Genomic DNA, 14,191 nt, shown 5'->3' with positions numbered 1-14,191 from the left:
TATCTGACCCTTTAAGAAAAAGTGGGGAGCTAAACCCTAACTGATACAGAATCTTAAAAATTCAAGATACATATGAATTGAGTATTTTTTCAGAGAGAAAGAGAGAGAGAGCATGAGCACGCATGAGTAGAAGAGGGGCAGAGGGAGGAGAGAGAATCTTAAGCAGGCTCCATACCCAGTGTGGTACTGGACGTGGGACTCGATCTCACAACCACGAGATTATGACCTGAGCCGAGATCAAGAGTCGGACACTTAATGGACTGAGCCACCCAGGCGCCCCAAATTTTAAATTTAAATTAATTTTATATTAAATTAAAAATGAACTCAGTCCGTTGTCCGATGCTACAAATTTAAAAATTGTAGCATCGGACAACGGACTGAGTTCATTTTTAATTCTCAGGTTTAGAATGTTAAAGTATAATCCTTGTTGGTATTGACTTCTTCAAGATCCTAAAGATCTTTTTCTTAATAACTTTCTTTCTGGATTGTTTCTTTACCCCTGAAACTTATTTTCTTCTTATAAGCTAAAGATACAGAGGTACACTTCTGATTCTTTTACGTTGTCCTATATATGTATAAACTATATACATAACTAGAGTTAGTGCAACTGTTTTCAAACCCACTTATATCAGTTTTTATTTATATTTTCACTACATAATTCAATAAAATTTAAACAACGAAATATGAGTGTCAAAAAGAAGAATTGCTGTGTCTATAAAAACTTAACTGAATGCTTTGGAAGACTAGAGAATGGTGAAGTCACTAAAAAAATCCAAGAACAATGACCAATTATGCTTGGGCAAACAGCTATAAAAGACAAACATTTTAACCTATAAGGAATATGCACTCAGATGACTCTAAAGGTACATTAAAGTTCTTGTTCTACTTCAGTTGATATGTTATGAGATAACATTTAGGAACTCTTTTATCAATAGACCAATAACTTAAAAGAAATAAAAGGCTTTGGCACCACATCAAAGACTGGCAAGTGTTTATATGTGTTGTTAAAATAAACTAGTTGAGACATATAACAATCATTTCTTACCATTCTCCACTTGACTATTTCTATCTCAGTGGTCAGAATAACCTCAAATCAATAATTTAATTTATAGTGCTGCTGAATTGTTAGGGCCCTTGGTGCTTAGAAAAAGAAAATGCATATCCTTTCAGGAGAAATCCTCTTCTTCTACTGTAGACTCCAATTCCCATAAATAAAATTCCAAGGAAAAGAGTTGGCTCACAGTAAGAAAAGTAACTAAGCCTCCAAAAAAGCCAAGGCACTACAAGTAAGAATTTGCAGAAGCAGAACTAAAAAGACATCAGGTAAAGGAATTACCAGACAGAGACCACAGAAGGTTTATGTTTAATATACTTGAAGAAATTTTTTTAAATCTTGAAAATATTTTAGAATAAAAGAAACTAAAAAATGACCATGCAGATTTTAAAGAGAAATGGATAATTTTGAAAAAAAGAAAAACATAAAATGAAATGTAAACATTCAATGGACAGAATTAATAGAAAATTAAACACAGCTAAAGAAAAAATTAGTGAACTGGAAATAAGAGCTAAAGAAACTACTTAGAATATAACAGAGACAAACATGGAAAACATAAAGGAGGTAACATGAGGATTAAATGAGAAGGTCGAATATATACTTTCTTGGCATCTTAGAGAAAGTAAAAGAGAGACTGGCACAGAGGCCATTATCTCTATCTGAAGAGATAATGTGGGTGTTCTCCAAAACCAATGAAAAACACTTACTGATTTAAGAAGCTCAAATAATCTCAAGAATTAAAAACAAAAGAAACAAAAGAACAAAAAAACCAACCCAACCAAACAAAAAAGCAAAGCCCCATCACACTACAACGCACAATACCAAAGACAAAGAGAAATCCCTAAGAGCATCCAAAGAGAAAAGACAGATTACATTCAGAAGCAACAGTTGTGAACTTTTAGCTGGTTTCTTATTCTCCACAGAGAAAGACGGGAAACAGTAGAATAAATCTAATGTTTCTGAGAGAAAAATGACTGTCAACCTAGAATTCTACACCTAGCAAAAATGTCTGAAAAATGAAGTTGAAACAATGCCATTAAAAGACAACAAAAAATCCAACTGAGTTTGTTAGCAGCAATTTGTTACTAAATTAAATACTAAGGAAATATGTTCCATGCAGGAAGAAAAATATTTCAGATGGAAGATATACGAGACGCAAGACGTATAGATAAAGAACACAGAACGTGGATAAATCTGAATGCTAAATATATAAAACAGTAACATCAAATGGAGTTTAAAAATAAAATTAAGAGAATAGTCACAATAGCATATTAGTTGGGGGTGGCGAAAAGGGAGGAAATAGAATTGGGAAATGGAGTTAAAAGCTTTTATCATGTTTGGAAAGAGTGTAAAAATATTAACTTTAGCCACTGATAAGTTAAGCATGCATTTTGTAATTTCTAAAGTAACCACCAAAGAATAGAAACAAAGTATCATTTCCAAACAAAACAGAATGAGAAAAAAATACCTCATCAATCCAAAAGAAGGCAAGAAAGAAGAAAAAAAGATGAAACAAGTAAACACAAAAAAAGATGGCAGGCATACATCCAAATATATCAATAGTTATAATAAATATAAATGGACTAAATGCACCATGAAGACATTCAGAAGTCATCACTGAGGACATTCTTAAATGCTAACATCGGGTCTAGAACGACTTTGGCATTTTTAAAGAACTCAGAAGACTGGCTTGATACAGATTTCTAACCAACTTGGTAAAGACAATAAACAAAACTGATGCTAAAGTAAACAACAAGTAATGCAAACTAAAGAGATGATTTTTCAGAAGACATTTTAAGAAAACTTCATCCCACCCTCCCAAACATGCCCAACCATTTGCATGTACTTACTGATAACTGCAGAAAACCCGCAGGAGGTCTTCAGTACGAAATTCTTGGGGGAAGTCATAAATTTCTATGACATGTGGAAATTCACAATCACTGAGGTCAATATCAGAAACTTCATGGTTGTAATAATCAAATCTAGGTTCCTGGATGCTTTCTCTATTCTTCATAGTCCCTGATAACTAGGGAAGAAGCAGCATGTAAGTAGCTGTTACATCAAGCTAGAACATTATAAAATATACTATCATATATAAATACTCCTCCTTGTCTCCATATTCCAATTCTTTAACCTTTAGCACTGTCTCTGCACTAATGCTGTTCACGAATACAATAATGGCCAGGGATCTATCATCCAGTTTATATTAACGTGTGGAATATTTTAAAAGATGCTGAAATTCCAACAAAGATAGGCAATACATGAAGCTTCACTTGCATCTATCAACCAGAGTGTGAGAAAATGTAGAATGATTAATGTGGTGAGTTACAAATGGTACATCTTGGAAAACGAATTTCAGAAAATAGCTGAAGAGATGAATTAATAACATTTGTTTTATCTGGGCTTATTGATCAGGCTCATCTCATAGTTTCTTTTATGAAAGTGAACAAAACAGAAATTTAAAAAAATGAAAACATTTTGTTAGTCCACCTTTTGCTGAATGTAGCCTACAAAGGAAATTTGTTAAGACAAATGTTAAGTGGTAGAATTATAGGGTCTCTAGCACGATGGCTACCTACAGGAATTCCCACATTGCAGATTAGTACAAAAATTTAACAGTAATGGAAAATACTTAAAATTCTACTATCCCATAAGAAAACCGAAGGCTATTATCTACTGCACACCAGAGGCAGAAGGGAAGGGGGGAAAATGTAAAGTGGCAGCAAAGCTGTAACAGTCATTTTGTCATTCACCTGTTACAAAACCTAGTTGCTAGTACTGACCACCCAAAGCCTTCAGACCTGAGGGTGTCTTCTCTCTGTTAATCAAAAGTCCAACTAGATCCCTTCAAAGCTTTTCTTTCATTTATACTGTGCCTCACTGCCCCTCAAATGAGGAAATGAGAACTTGCAATGCCAAGGACACCTCTCCTTTCCTTGTAGAAATGAAAAAAGACTCAAGAATTTTATTTGGGAGGGAGGAGAGATGGAAGGTGACTTAGGTAAAATCAACAAAAATATTGATTGTTGTGCCTCTAGTTCCTTTTCTCCATGAAGCTTTAGTTTCATCTAAAAAAACAAAACAAAACAAAAAAAACCCCAAAAAACTAGGAATAACAGCAGCACCTATACCTCACAGATAGGTGTGTGGATCAAATGAGATGATTTGTAAGTGTTCAGCACACTAAGCATAATACTTATATGATACCTAAGTATTCAATGAATTCAACCTACTTATGCAAATTTTAACTAAGTGCTGAATCTATTACATGATAAGCACCATGTTACTTCCACTCTGTTTAGGATACAGGAAGCAAGAAGAGAATATTCCTTCCACCATAACAAGGAGAAAAGATTAAGTGATCTATAAAATCATAACTATTCTTGAATTCACCAGACAGCTGAGTATGCAAGACAACCAAAAATACCCAGAAAGCCACAGAGTAACAAGTTCCTCCAAAGAAAAACAGGACACAGAAACCATTTTTGCCTCTGGCACGGCATGGAAAGAAGTGGGCACCAAGAAATCAGCTGAACTTAAAAATCTTAAAAGCCTAAAGTAGGCTGGTCTATCATTTTAAAATAACTCAGAGCCCCAGACACCAGGAAGGTCTGCAAACATTTCCAAGTGCATCCTTATGTCAGTGCCACACTGTCTTGATTACTGTAGTTTTATAATAGGTCTTTGAAATCAGAAAGTTTGAGTGTTCCTATTTTGTCCTTCCTTTTCAAAATCATTTTGGCTATTCTGGGTCCCTTGGATTTCCATATAAATTTGAAGATCAGCTTGTCAATTTCTGCCAAAAGAAAGAAAAAAAAAAAAAAAGGACAGCTGGGATTTGTTGAATATGTAGGTCAATTTGAGAAGTACCTCAACAATATTAAGAAAAGACGAATATGGGATACTTTCCATTTATTCAGACCTTCCAACAGTGTTTTGTAGTTTTTGGAATACATGTTTCATATACTTCTTTTGTTAAATGTATTCTTAAATAGTATTTAAATGCAATTAAAAATGGAATTTTCTTAGTTTCATTTTTCGATTTCTGGCATTGACTTTTTGAGTTACTTAGCAAAAAACAAAACCACTGCATGGCTGTGCATTTATAAACTGGGGCTATATAATGCGTTGTGAGAGGTAAATAATGCATGACTACAAAACACCTAGGAATTATAAATTCTAAGAAATGATTACAAAGAGGAAGGAAAAGAGGCAAGATGGTCTAGCAGAACATCTGATTATGGTCCTTTGCTCTAACCTAGTCAGCAAAATTGAACTATATACTTATATCCCATTTCTGAGGTAACTATTAACTGTTTTGGCTTCTGGGACTGGTTAAATGCAAAGTGTTAGTAATAGCAAAACATACGATTCTTATTCTGTATTTTGTAATAATAGATCTAAAGCCTACAAGTTATATACTCCTGACTAGTTTTTCCTATCAGACACCACTGTTATCAGGGATTCCTGACTTTGCCAAAGAGGAGGAAGAACTTAATTTCATTTCCCCATGGTACTGACACTGGTGAGATCTACTGGGTAACACATATTTTGAGGGGGTATGGTGGTCGGTAGGAGGCCATAATGTTAACAGCACTTTCTTTCTTGAGTATCTCAGCAAAACAGGATAGGGAGACTTGACAGAGTACGAGAGAGAGGAATATGTTTCAACGAAGGGAAGGAAACGTCTAAGGGAGAACAATATGGAATGAAATGAGGATCAGAGCAAGACTGTGAAGGGAAGTGAGGGGATTAGACAAGGCGATATAGACAGCTTTAAGGAAAGGCTCTAAAATTTCATGCATGAATTATGTAGATACATCCGCAGAAGACCCACACTGTCCAACACAGTAGCTGCCAGCCACGCGTAGCCACTGAGTGCTTGAAAACTGTGGCTACTCCAAATTGGATGGGTTTTATGTATAAAATATATACCAAATTTCAAAGACTTAATACAAAAAAAGTAAAATATCCCATTAATAATTTCTTATATTGATGACGTGTTGACATGATATTCCTGATTAAAAATACATTATTAATTTCAACTCTTTCTTTTTACTTTTCTGCATGTGACTACTAGAAAATTTTTAATTATAGTAAGGTTCATATTTATAGCTTACGTCATATTTCTATTATAGACAAGTGAAACATTTACTCTAAGAGTCACGTGTACTGAAGCAATACCAACTGTACTGTCAATGTGAAGCCTTCATATTGTAAAACCTGCATATATTTTTTTTTCTTTTTGATGGCTATGTAAACTTTGACAGAGCAACAATAGAGAGAAGAGGTTTTGAATTTGATTCATTCTGATCTATTAGACCAACGGAAAGTTTGCAAACAGCTCAGAGCAAACAATTTTGAGTTATGAATCACAAACATTTTAGGATTTTTACCAGTGGTCTGTCTTGTTTATTTATAAAGCATAACATAAATCTGAGTTATTCCTTCATGTGCATAACCAGCTTCCACAAAACCATTCAGCTAAATTAAAATCATCTTCCTCAAAGTGAGGGTTTTAAGACTCTTATTGCCTAGCAGTCTGGTCTTGAAAACAGGTCTATAAAACAGTACCTGACCGGCTATGACTTAGTTGCCCTGGTATCTATCTGTAGAGAAAAAGGGTGAGGAGAGTAGAAGGTCAATTAGGCACGGATCATTGAGCTTTTGATTTTTTGTTGTTTTTTGTTTGATCCTTGGTTCTTCAATATACAAAAAGAAAAACAAAAAGTTCTAAAGTCACAAGCCAACTACTTGTGACAAAAAATAAAAATATGCTACGTTATTTTGGAATAAATTCATATTTATATCTCTGTCAGATGAGCATGTCAGACAGGCTATTATCATCCTGATTACAAAGCGGGAGGACTGCATCACAGAGAGACTAAAGGATATCCCTAAGATTACAAATCAAATTACTGACAGAGTTTGAGTCATAACTCACGTCTCCTGACTGGTAGCATAGTATTCCTTCCATAACATGGTGAAAAGGTCTTACAGTGAACACAATCAGAAACAGTGCTGTATTCGAGTTCAGGACAATGAATTCTGTCTGATTAAGCATCTGTGGATATAAGCTATTCTAAGAAGAAGGAAGGGAAGGGTGAAAGGGAAAAGGAAGGAGTAAGGAAGGGAGGATCAACGACAAAGCTGAAAATTCAGGGTTGATTTTTCTTTTCTTTCTCTTTAAAAAGTAGATTTATTTATTTTGAGAGAGACAGAGACAGCACAAGTGGGGGAGGGTCAGAGAGAGAGGAGAAAGAGAATCCCAAGCAGGCTCCACACTCCCAGCACAGAGACTGACATGGGGCTTGAACCCAGGAAACTGTGAGATCGTGACCTGAGCTGAAACCCAGGCGCCCCCAGGGTTGATTTTTCTAGTGGTATATTCTAGACAGCATACAGAGCATAGATTAAACTTTCCAAAACACTGCTTTCATCATGCCATTCCTTTGATCAAAACTCTTCAGTGGCTGTACTTAAAGCTCCCATAATTTGGCCCCAACCTACCTGTGGTAGGCTGGATAATGTCCTCTCAAGGACATCCGTGTCCTAATTCCCTTAACCTGTGATTATGATACATGCCAAAGGAGAATTAAGGCAGCAGAGAGAATTAAGGTTGTTAATCAGATGACTTTAAATTAGGGAGATTATCTTGGATTATCTGGGTGGACCCATTTATAATCACAGGGGTCCTTAAAAGCAGGAAGAGCCCAGAGAAGAGACAGTGAGTCAGAGAGATGAGATATTAGAAAGACTCAACTGACCTTTGCTGGCTTTAAAAGTGGGCCAAAGAATGTGGGCAGCCTCCAGAAGTTAAAAAAGGCAAGAGAACAGGTACTCCCCTATGGCCTCTGGGAAGGAATACAACCCTGCCAACACCTTAATTAATTAGCCCAGGGAGACCCACTTTGGACTTCCAACCTCCAGAACTGTAAGATAATAGATTTGTGTTGTTTTAAGATACTAGTTTGTGCTGGGGCACCTGAGTGGCTCAGTTGGTTAAGCGACCAACTCTTGATTTTGGCTCAGGTCATGATCTCAAGGTTTGGAATTTAGTTCGTGAGTTCGAGCCCAGTGAGGAGGAGCCTTATAAGATCCTCTGTCTCCCTCTCTCTGCCCCTCCTGCACGCACACATGCACGTGCAAACTCTCTCTCAAAAATACATAAATGTTAAAAAAAAGACACTAGTTTGTGGTAATTTATTACAGCAATAGTAAACTAATACACAATCTAATATGCTACATTCCAACCAAAGAGTAATACTCACTATGCCTAAACAGATCTTACTTCCTCCTGTCTATTGCTTTGGTCATAATATTTTGCAAGTTCTGGCTGACATCTGTTGGTCTGCATGTCTCAAAATATGACACCATTCTCCAAGGACATACTCAAATACCACCTCTTCTATGATTCCTCCCCTACACATCCAAAAGCATGTATAATCTGACCCTTCCTCTACATTTCTATAGCATTTATCTCCGCTGCACTACTTCTGTAATACTTGTTACATGACACTTTATGTTACAGCTGGACCTGCCTCTTCCTCCAAACTTACCCTGACCACCTAACTGCCCCTCCAACAAACATTTAATGAATGCTTAAACATACATTAGAAAAAGAACTTCAAATTCAATATGTAATAAAATTTTAAGATGAATAAAGTGTTATCAGAAGGTAGAAGAGAACTTTGCTAACTCTTCTTCACTGCCCAAGTAATTAAAACACAGACAAGGCAGACAAAGTTGCCATCAGTATAAGTGTGCAAAGGCACACAAGGAGTGTAGTATTCACCAAATAGTTCTGTGTGGGTACACTGAATAATGTCAGGACTTGGGGGGAGTGTTATGGGCTTAACTGGGTCTTGCCCAAATTCATATGTTAAAGTGCTAACAACTAGATCCTTAAAATAGGACTGTATTTGGAGATAAGGCTTTTAGAGGTTAACGAAGTTAAAGTAACGTCATTAGGGTGGGCTCTAAAATAAGTGGTGTCTTTGTAAGAGGGACAGTGGTCACAGACACAGAAGGAAGACCGTGTGAAGACACAGGGACAAGTAGGCCAGCTACAAACCAAGGAGAGACCTCAGAAGAAACTAACCCTGCTGACACCTTCATCTGTACCATTAACCCCTAGCATTGCAAGGGTTATTACTATGCTACAGTTGGTTTAGGGCACTGGAGTATGGCAGCCTTGGCCAACAACTACACGGTATAAGGCTGGAGAGAAAGGCTGGAGTTCCAGTTGCCTCATCAACATCTGGATTCTATAGTCCAACTATAAGGGACATATCATATTTATCCTGATAGTCCCCTATTGCACATATTATCATGCACAAACTTGGCATTCAATAAATATTTGTGGAACAAATAAAATGCACATGCCTCAAGTTAATTACTTTGTCCAAATGCATGATTAACAGGACTAACTCTATACAGAACCCTCACCAATAAGGATTTGATTTACACAACATATATTTTTTAAAGGATTCTGGATGGCATTCTGAAATTTGAAAAAAAAAAATTGACACTCTTTTCTTTCCCTTTACCAATAAATTTTAATTTCTCTGCTTACATAAATTATGCAGAAAATCCAAATAAATAAATTATAGGGGCGCCTGGGTGGCGCAGTCAGTTAAGTGACCAACTTCAGCTCAAGTCATGATCTCAGTTTGTGGGTTTGAGGGAACCCCTCATCAGGCTCTGTGCTGACAGCTGGGAGCCTGAAGCCTGCTTCAGACCCTGTGTCTCCTCTCTCTGCTCCTCTCTTGGCTCGTGCTCTGTCTCTCAAAAATGAAGAAATATAAAAAAAAAAAAGAAATAAAAATAAATAAATGAAAATAAATTATAAAAGAAAAATTTCAAAACAGATCATCTCAACTTCTGATAGTGACAAATTCAGCACCGAAGTATGGGAACATTCTGTATTTTTTACAGGCTATTTTCACATCCTAGAATGCCTGGTCTGTTTTGGGTCCTTCCTCTCCTTTAAGACCTAGCTTCAATCTTTATCTCCTCTTAAAGCTTTCCTTATTGACTCCAGTTTAGTGGTCTCTCCCTTCCCTATACTACTACATTGTAACACTTGGCAGTTGGATACACAGTAAAACCTTGGTTTGCGAGCATAATTTGTTCCCGAAACATGTTTATAATCCAAAGCACTTATATATCAAAGCAAATTTCAAGAACAAATGGCTTGATTGTGATCATGTGATGTTCGGCATCACATACTACCCGTACTGCAAGACATCGCTCATTTTATCAGGTTAAAATTTATTAGAAATGTTTGCTCATCTTGTGGAACACTCACAGAACAAGTTACTCACAATCCAAGGTTTTACTATATACCACATTTCATCAATTCTAAGACACCTATTTTTTTCACACTTTAACACTTCTGACATCAGGATCCATTTTATAAAAATTTTTTTTTTCAACGTTTATTTATTTTTGGGACTGAGAGAGACAGAGCATGAACGGGGGAGGGGCAGAGAGAGAGGGAGACACAGAATCGGAAACAGGCTCCAGGCTCTGAGCCATCAGCCCAGAGCCTGACGCGGGGCTCGAACTCACGGACCGCGAGATGGTGACCTGGCTGAAGTCGGACGCTTAACCGACTGCGCCACCCAGGCACCCCGGGATGCATTTTATAATCGTGCATATGGTAGAAAATGCTTGCCTGCATATGCAAAAGTATCAAAGTACCAGTACCAAAACCAGCAGAAAGGGTGGTCAACAGTGTGGAAGAAAATCTGGATATAAGAAGTGCTCTAAATAAATGCAAACAAGGCTTAAGAATCCAGCAACAAGGGGCGCCTGGGTGGCTCAGTCGGTTAAGCGTCCGACTTCAGCCAGGTCACGATCTCGCGGTCCCGGAGTTCGAGCCCCGTGTCGGGCTCTGGGCTGATGGCTCAGAGCCTGGAGCCTGCTTCGGATTCTGTGTCTCCCTCTCTCTCTGCCCCTCCCCCATTCATGCTCTGTCTCTCTCTGTCTCAAAAATAAATAAACGTTAAAAAAAATTTTAAAAAAAGAATCCAGCAACAATGATGTTTGCTTCTTTTATGTATTCTTTTAAGAAATGTTGCACCATCAAAGTTCTTGATGGCACAGAACATGATACAGGATGGAAAGGCGTCCTATCAATGACTGAATCAAGGAATTATTACAAAGAGTTGCACTATAAACATGAGTTTTAGGAAAACTTTAGCCAATTTCTTTCACCTACATTCTCTTTATGTAAGAAAGGATATAGGATAAAAATTTGCATCTAATTAAGTCTAACAGAGTTCTTTGTAAAATAAAAATTCTAAAGGGTAAGGGTTGTGTGAAAGTTTAGTGATACATAAAATGATGACGTATTTCACAATCGATGGCTTTTTCAAATCAATGAAGAGAGACAGTGCAAGTGGGGGAGAGGGAGAGAGAGAATCCCAAGCAGTGCTGTCAGCGCAGAGCGTGACAAGGGGCTGGAATCCACCAACTGTGAGATCATGACCTGAGCTGAAGTCCAGAGTTAGATGCCTAACCGACTGAGCCACCCAGGTACCTTTAGAATTGACTGCATGGATTAATTCTGTAGATAATGTAATCACGTTATACAACCAACTTGTGGTAAAGTCTTTGTTGTCCTTGTCCCTGTAACTTGATACCCCATATTTAAATTTGTTATAGATATAACTATAGTTTAAGGTGGTTTATTATGTTTAATTAAAAGTACCCACAGCTCTGTGCTGAGAGTGTGGAGCCTGCTTGGGATTCTCTCTCTCCCCTCTCTGCCCCTCCCCCACTCACTCTCTTAAAATAAAAAAAACTTAAAAAAAAAAAAGAATTAATCCACATAGTCAATTCTCAATTACATAGGTTAGGTTATTCAAGTTCTTTGTTTTTGTTTTTCTCTTCTACTTATATCTTGTGGCTACTTAACTGCTTCTAATTCACTTTCTGTTGAACAAAATCAATTTAAAATGTCATTATTTACTATAAACCTTGATAAATTAAAAGATTTGGCTGGAGAATAGGCTTAAGCTATAAACAAAAAGTAAGATTTTGAATTATCTGGATCTAATTCTATTTAAGGTATTCTAGGATCACAGAAAACAGAGTAATAGCCAAGAAATTTTTCATGGTGCTCTATAGTACTATGAATAAACCAAAAGCTAGAATTAAAATGTTTTACTCATCTGACTTATCTTTGGCAAACAGGGAAATAACATTATTTAAAAAAATAAAAAGTATTCCAAGTTTTTTCAAATTTCTCATGACCTAAGTTCAAAAACATCCATAAGGAGTTTCCTAAAAAGATACTACCATTATAGTATTATAGCATAAATATTTATATGCTATGCTGTATAAATTACAGCTTCTAGCCCTCTTTTATACTATTTTGGGCTTGAGTTCTTTTCAATAGAAGGATAAATTTAGACTTTTAAACTCTAACATTTTACACAGTAAGTATAAGAATAGATAATGCCTCCGATGAAATTCCATACCCGCAAATAAGACTTCTAATGTATCTAGGCTGTGCCCCTACTGACTTACCAAGAAACCAAAGCCATAAAGGCAAACTTTGGCTTCATTAAATTTCTAACAAGAATGGCTCAAATGTCCTCCCCATCTAGGGTGCCATCTAAAGACTTCTCTAGAATAGGTGTTAAGTAATATCTCAATACCTCTGATTATCATCGGTGGGAGAAAGCCATGTCCATAGCTTTGGATTAAGGCATAATTAAAGAGAAGAAAGGGAGGAAGTGAACAAGGAAGCAGAAAAGGAAAAGGGCAAAAGGAAATAAGAAAAAAGCTACCGTAATGAGACATGTATAGTGCCCCAGCAATTGGTTCAGATGATCATTTACTGACCTCAGGGCCAGAGGGTAAATCTGAGAACTCTAGTTCCCTCCCACAGATGGTGATGTAGGACATAGGAATATATGGGCAGAGACCAAGTGAACATCCTGAACCAATATGGGCCTGGTTCCTGTTCTGATAGTACAGAGGTTAACGTGGCAGACTGATGTTGGAGCTCTTGAGAAGACGCTATACAGTCCCCTGAAAACATTAAATTTATAGTCAAGAGAAACACTGAGAAGGCAGGGAGACATCTGCATCTCCTCCTTTTCCCAGCATCACTGAAATGACTAGATTGAGAGATGTCACTGATGAACTAGAATGATCTAAGACCAGACTACCCAGGAATAGGAAACTGCTAGAGGTTTGAACCTTCCCAAACTACCGGTGACAGCTAACCTCAGTGACAATGGCTGTCCACAAGACCCAGGAAAAATTGTAAAATAAATAAAGTTAGCATTTATTGCCATTCCACTTGTTTGATTTCTCTAGTCCCTGATCTACTTTTCCTTATGTTCCCTTTAGCTACCTAAGATCCTACATCATACCCATACCAATTCTCCCAAATAAAATGTTTTCTTTGCTTATTACTTTAGAGAGTATTAGTCCTGGCTTATCTGTCCCTACCAGGTAATACATATGTACTTCTGACCTTCAAACTTCAGACTCAGAACCACTGCTTTAAGAAATGAGTCAGTCTTGTTCTGGGCAGGCAATATAATAGTACGACCCATCATCTGAAGGATCAGAAGCACAGTGTTTGTGCATTAAGCCTAGTATCCAGTATGCCAGGGCATCCTCTTGGCTTTTCCTCAACAATCTCAGTTTTTGGTCAATTCATACAAAAGATCTTCTGCACAGGTTGCTGACTAGCACTTAAATTCCCTCTGTCCCAAATCTAGGCATTATTGCAAATTTATACCTCCCTACACCCCAACCCCAAATTCATAACAAAACAGTCTGAATTTAAATATATTTTGACTGCTGGCTACTCACTTCAGCAGCCAGGCCTATAGATGGGTCCCCTTTTTCCTCTAGCACTCGTTCCCAAAGCCCAGCAACAGAGTATCTAGCATGTCTTACAAGCAATTTTTGATACAAATGATTATATTAAATCAAAGCATAGATGAGTTTAATTCTCCTAAAAGTATGTTTCTATCCTTAACCAAACTTTTAACACAAATAAATTGTCAATTTTGGGATACAGTTATTAAGTGTTTCTTTTCACTCTAGTTCTCTTTGCCAACCCTACCATTTCCCCTCCCTGCTATCGTCGCTCAACAGGGAATGAAC

General features: G+C 37.0%; 1 protein-coding gene across 11 annotated transcripts in view; it reads right to left on the bottom strand.

Moving 5' to 3' along the window:
• Nucleotides 1-14,191, bottom strand: part of R3HCC1L (R3H domain and coiled-coil containing 1 like) — a 103,494-nt gene that overhangs the window by 22,178 nt on the left and 67,125 nt on the right. For all 11 annotated transcript variants that reach the window (XM_006938067.5, XM_023240810.2, XM_006938066.5 and 8 more), the window contains one exon: nucleotides 2,905-3,080. In XM_006938067.5, the coding sequence (XP_006938129.1) occupies nucleotides 2,905-3,080 (176 nt within the window). The remainder of the gene's footprint in view (nucleotides 1-2,904; nucleotides 3,081-14,191) is intronic.

This window comes from Felis catus, chromosome D2 (assembly GCF_018350175.1).
Source record: "Felis catus isolate Fca126 chromosome D2, F.catus_Fca126_mat1.0, whole genome shotgun sequence".
NCBI lineage: Eukaryota > Metazoa > Chordata > Mammalia > Carnivora > Felidae > Felis > Felis catus.
The sequence above is the reverse complement of the archived record's forward strand: the minus strand, read 5'-3'. Positions and strand labels throughout refer to the sequence as shown.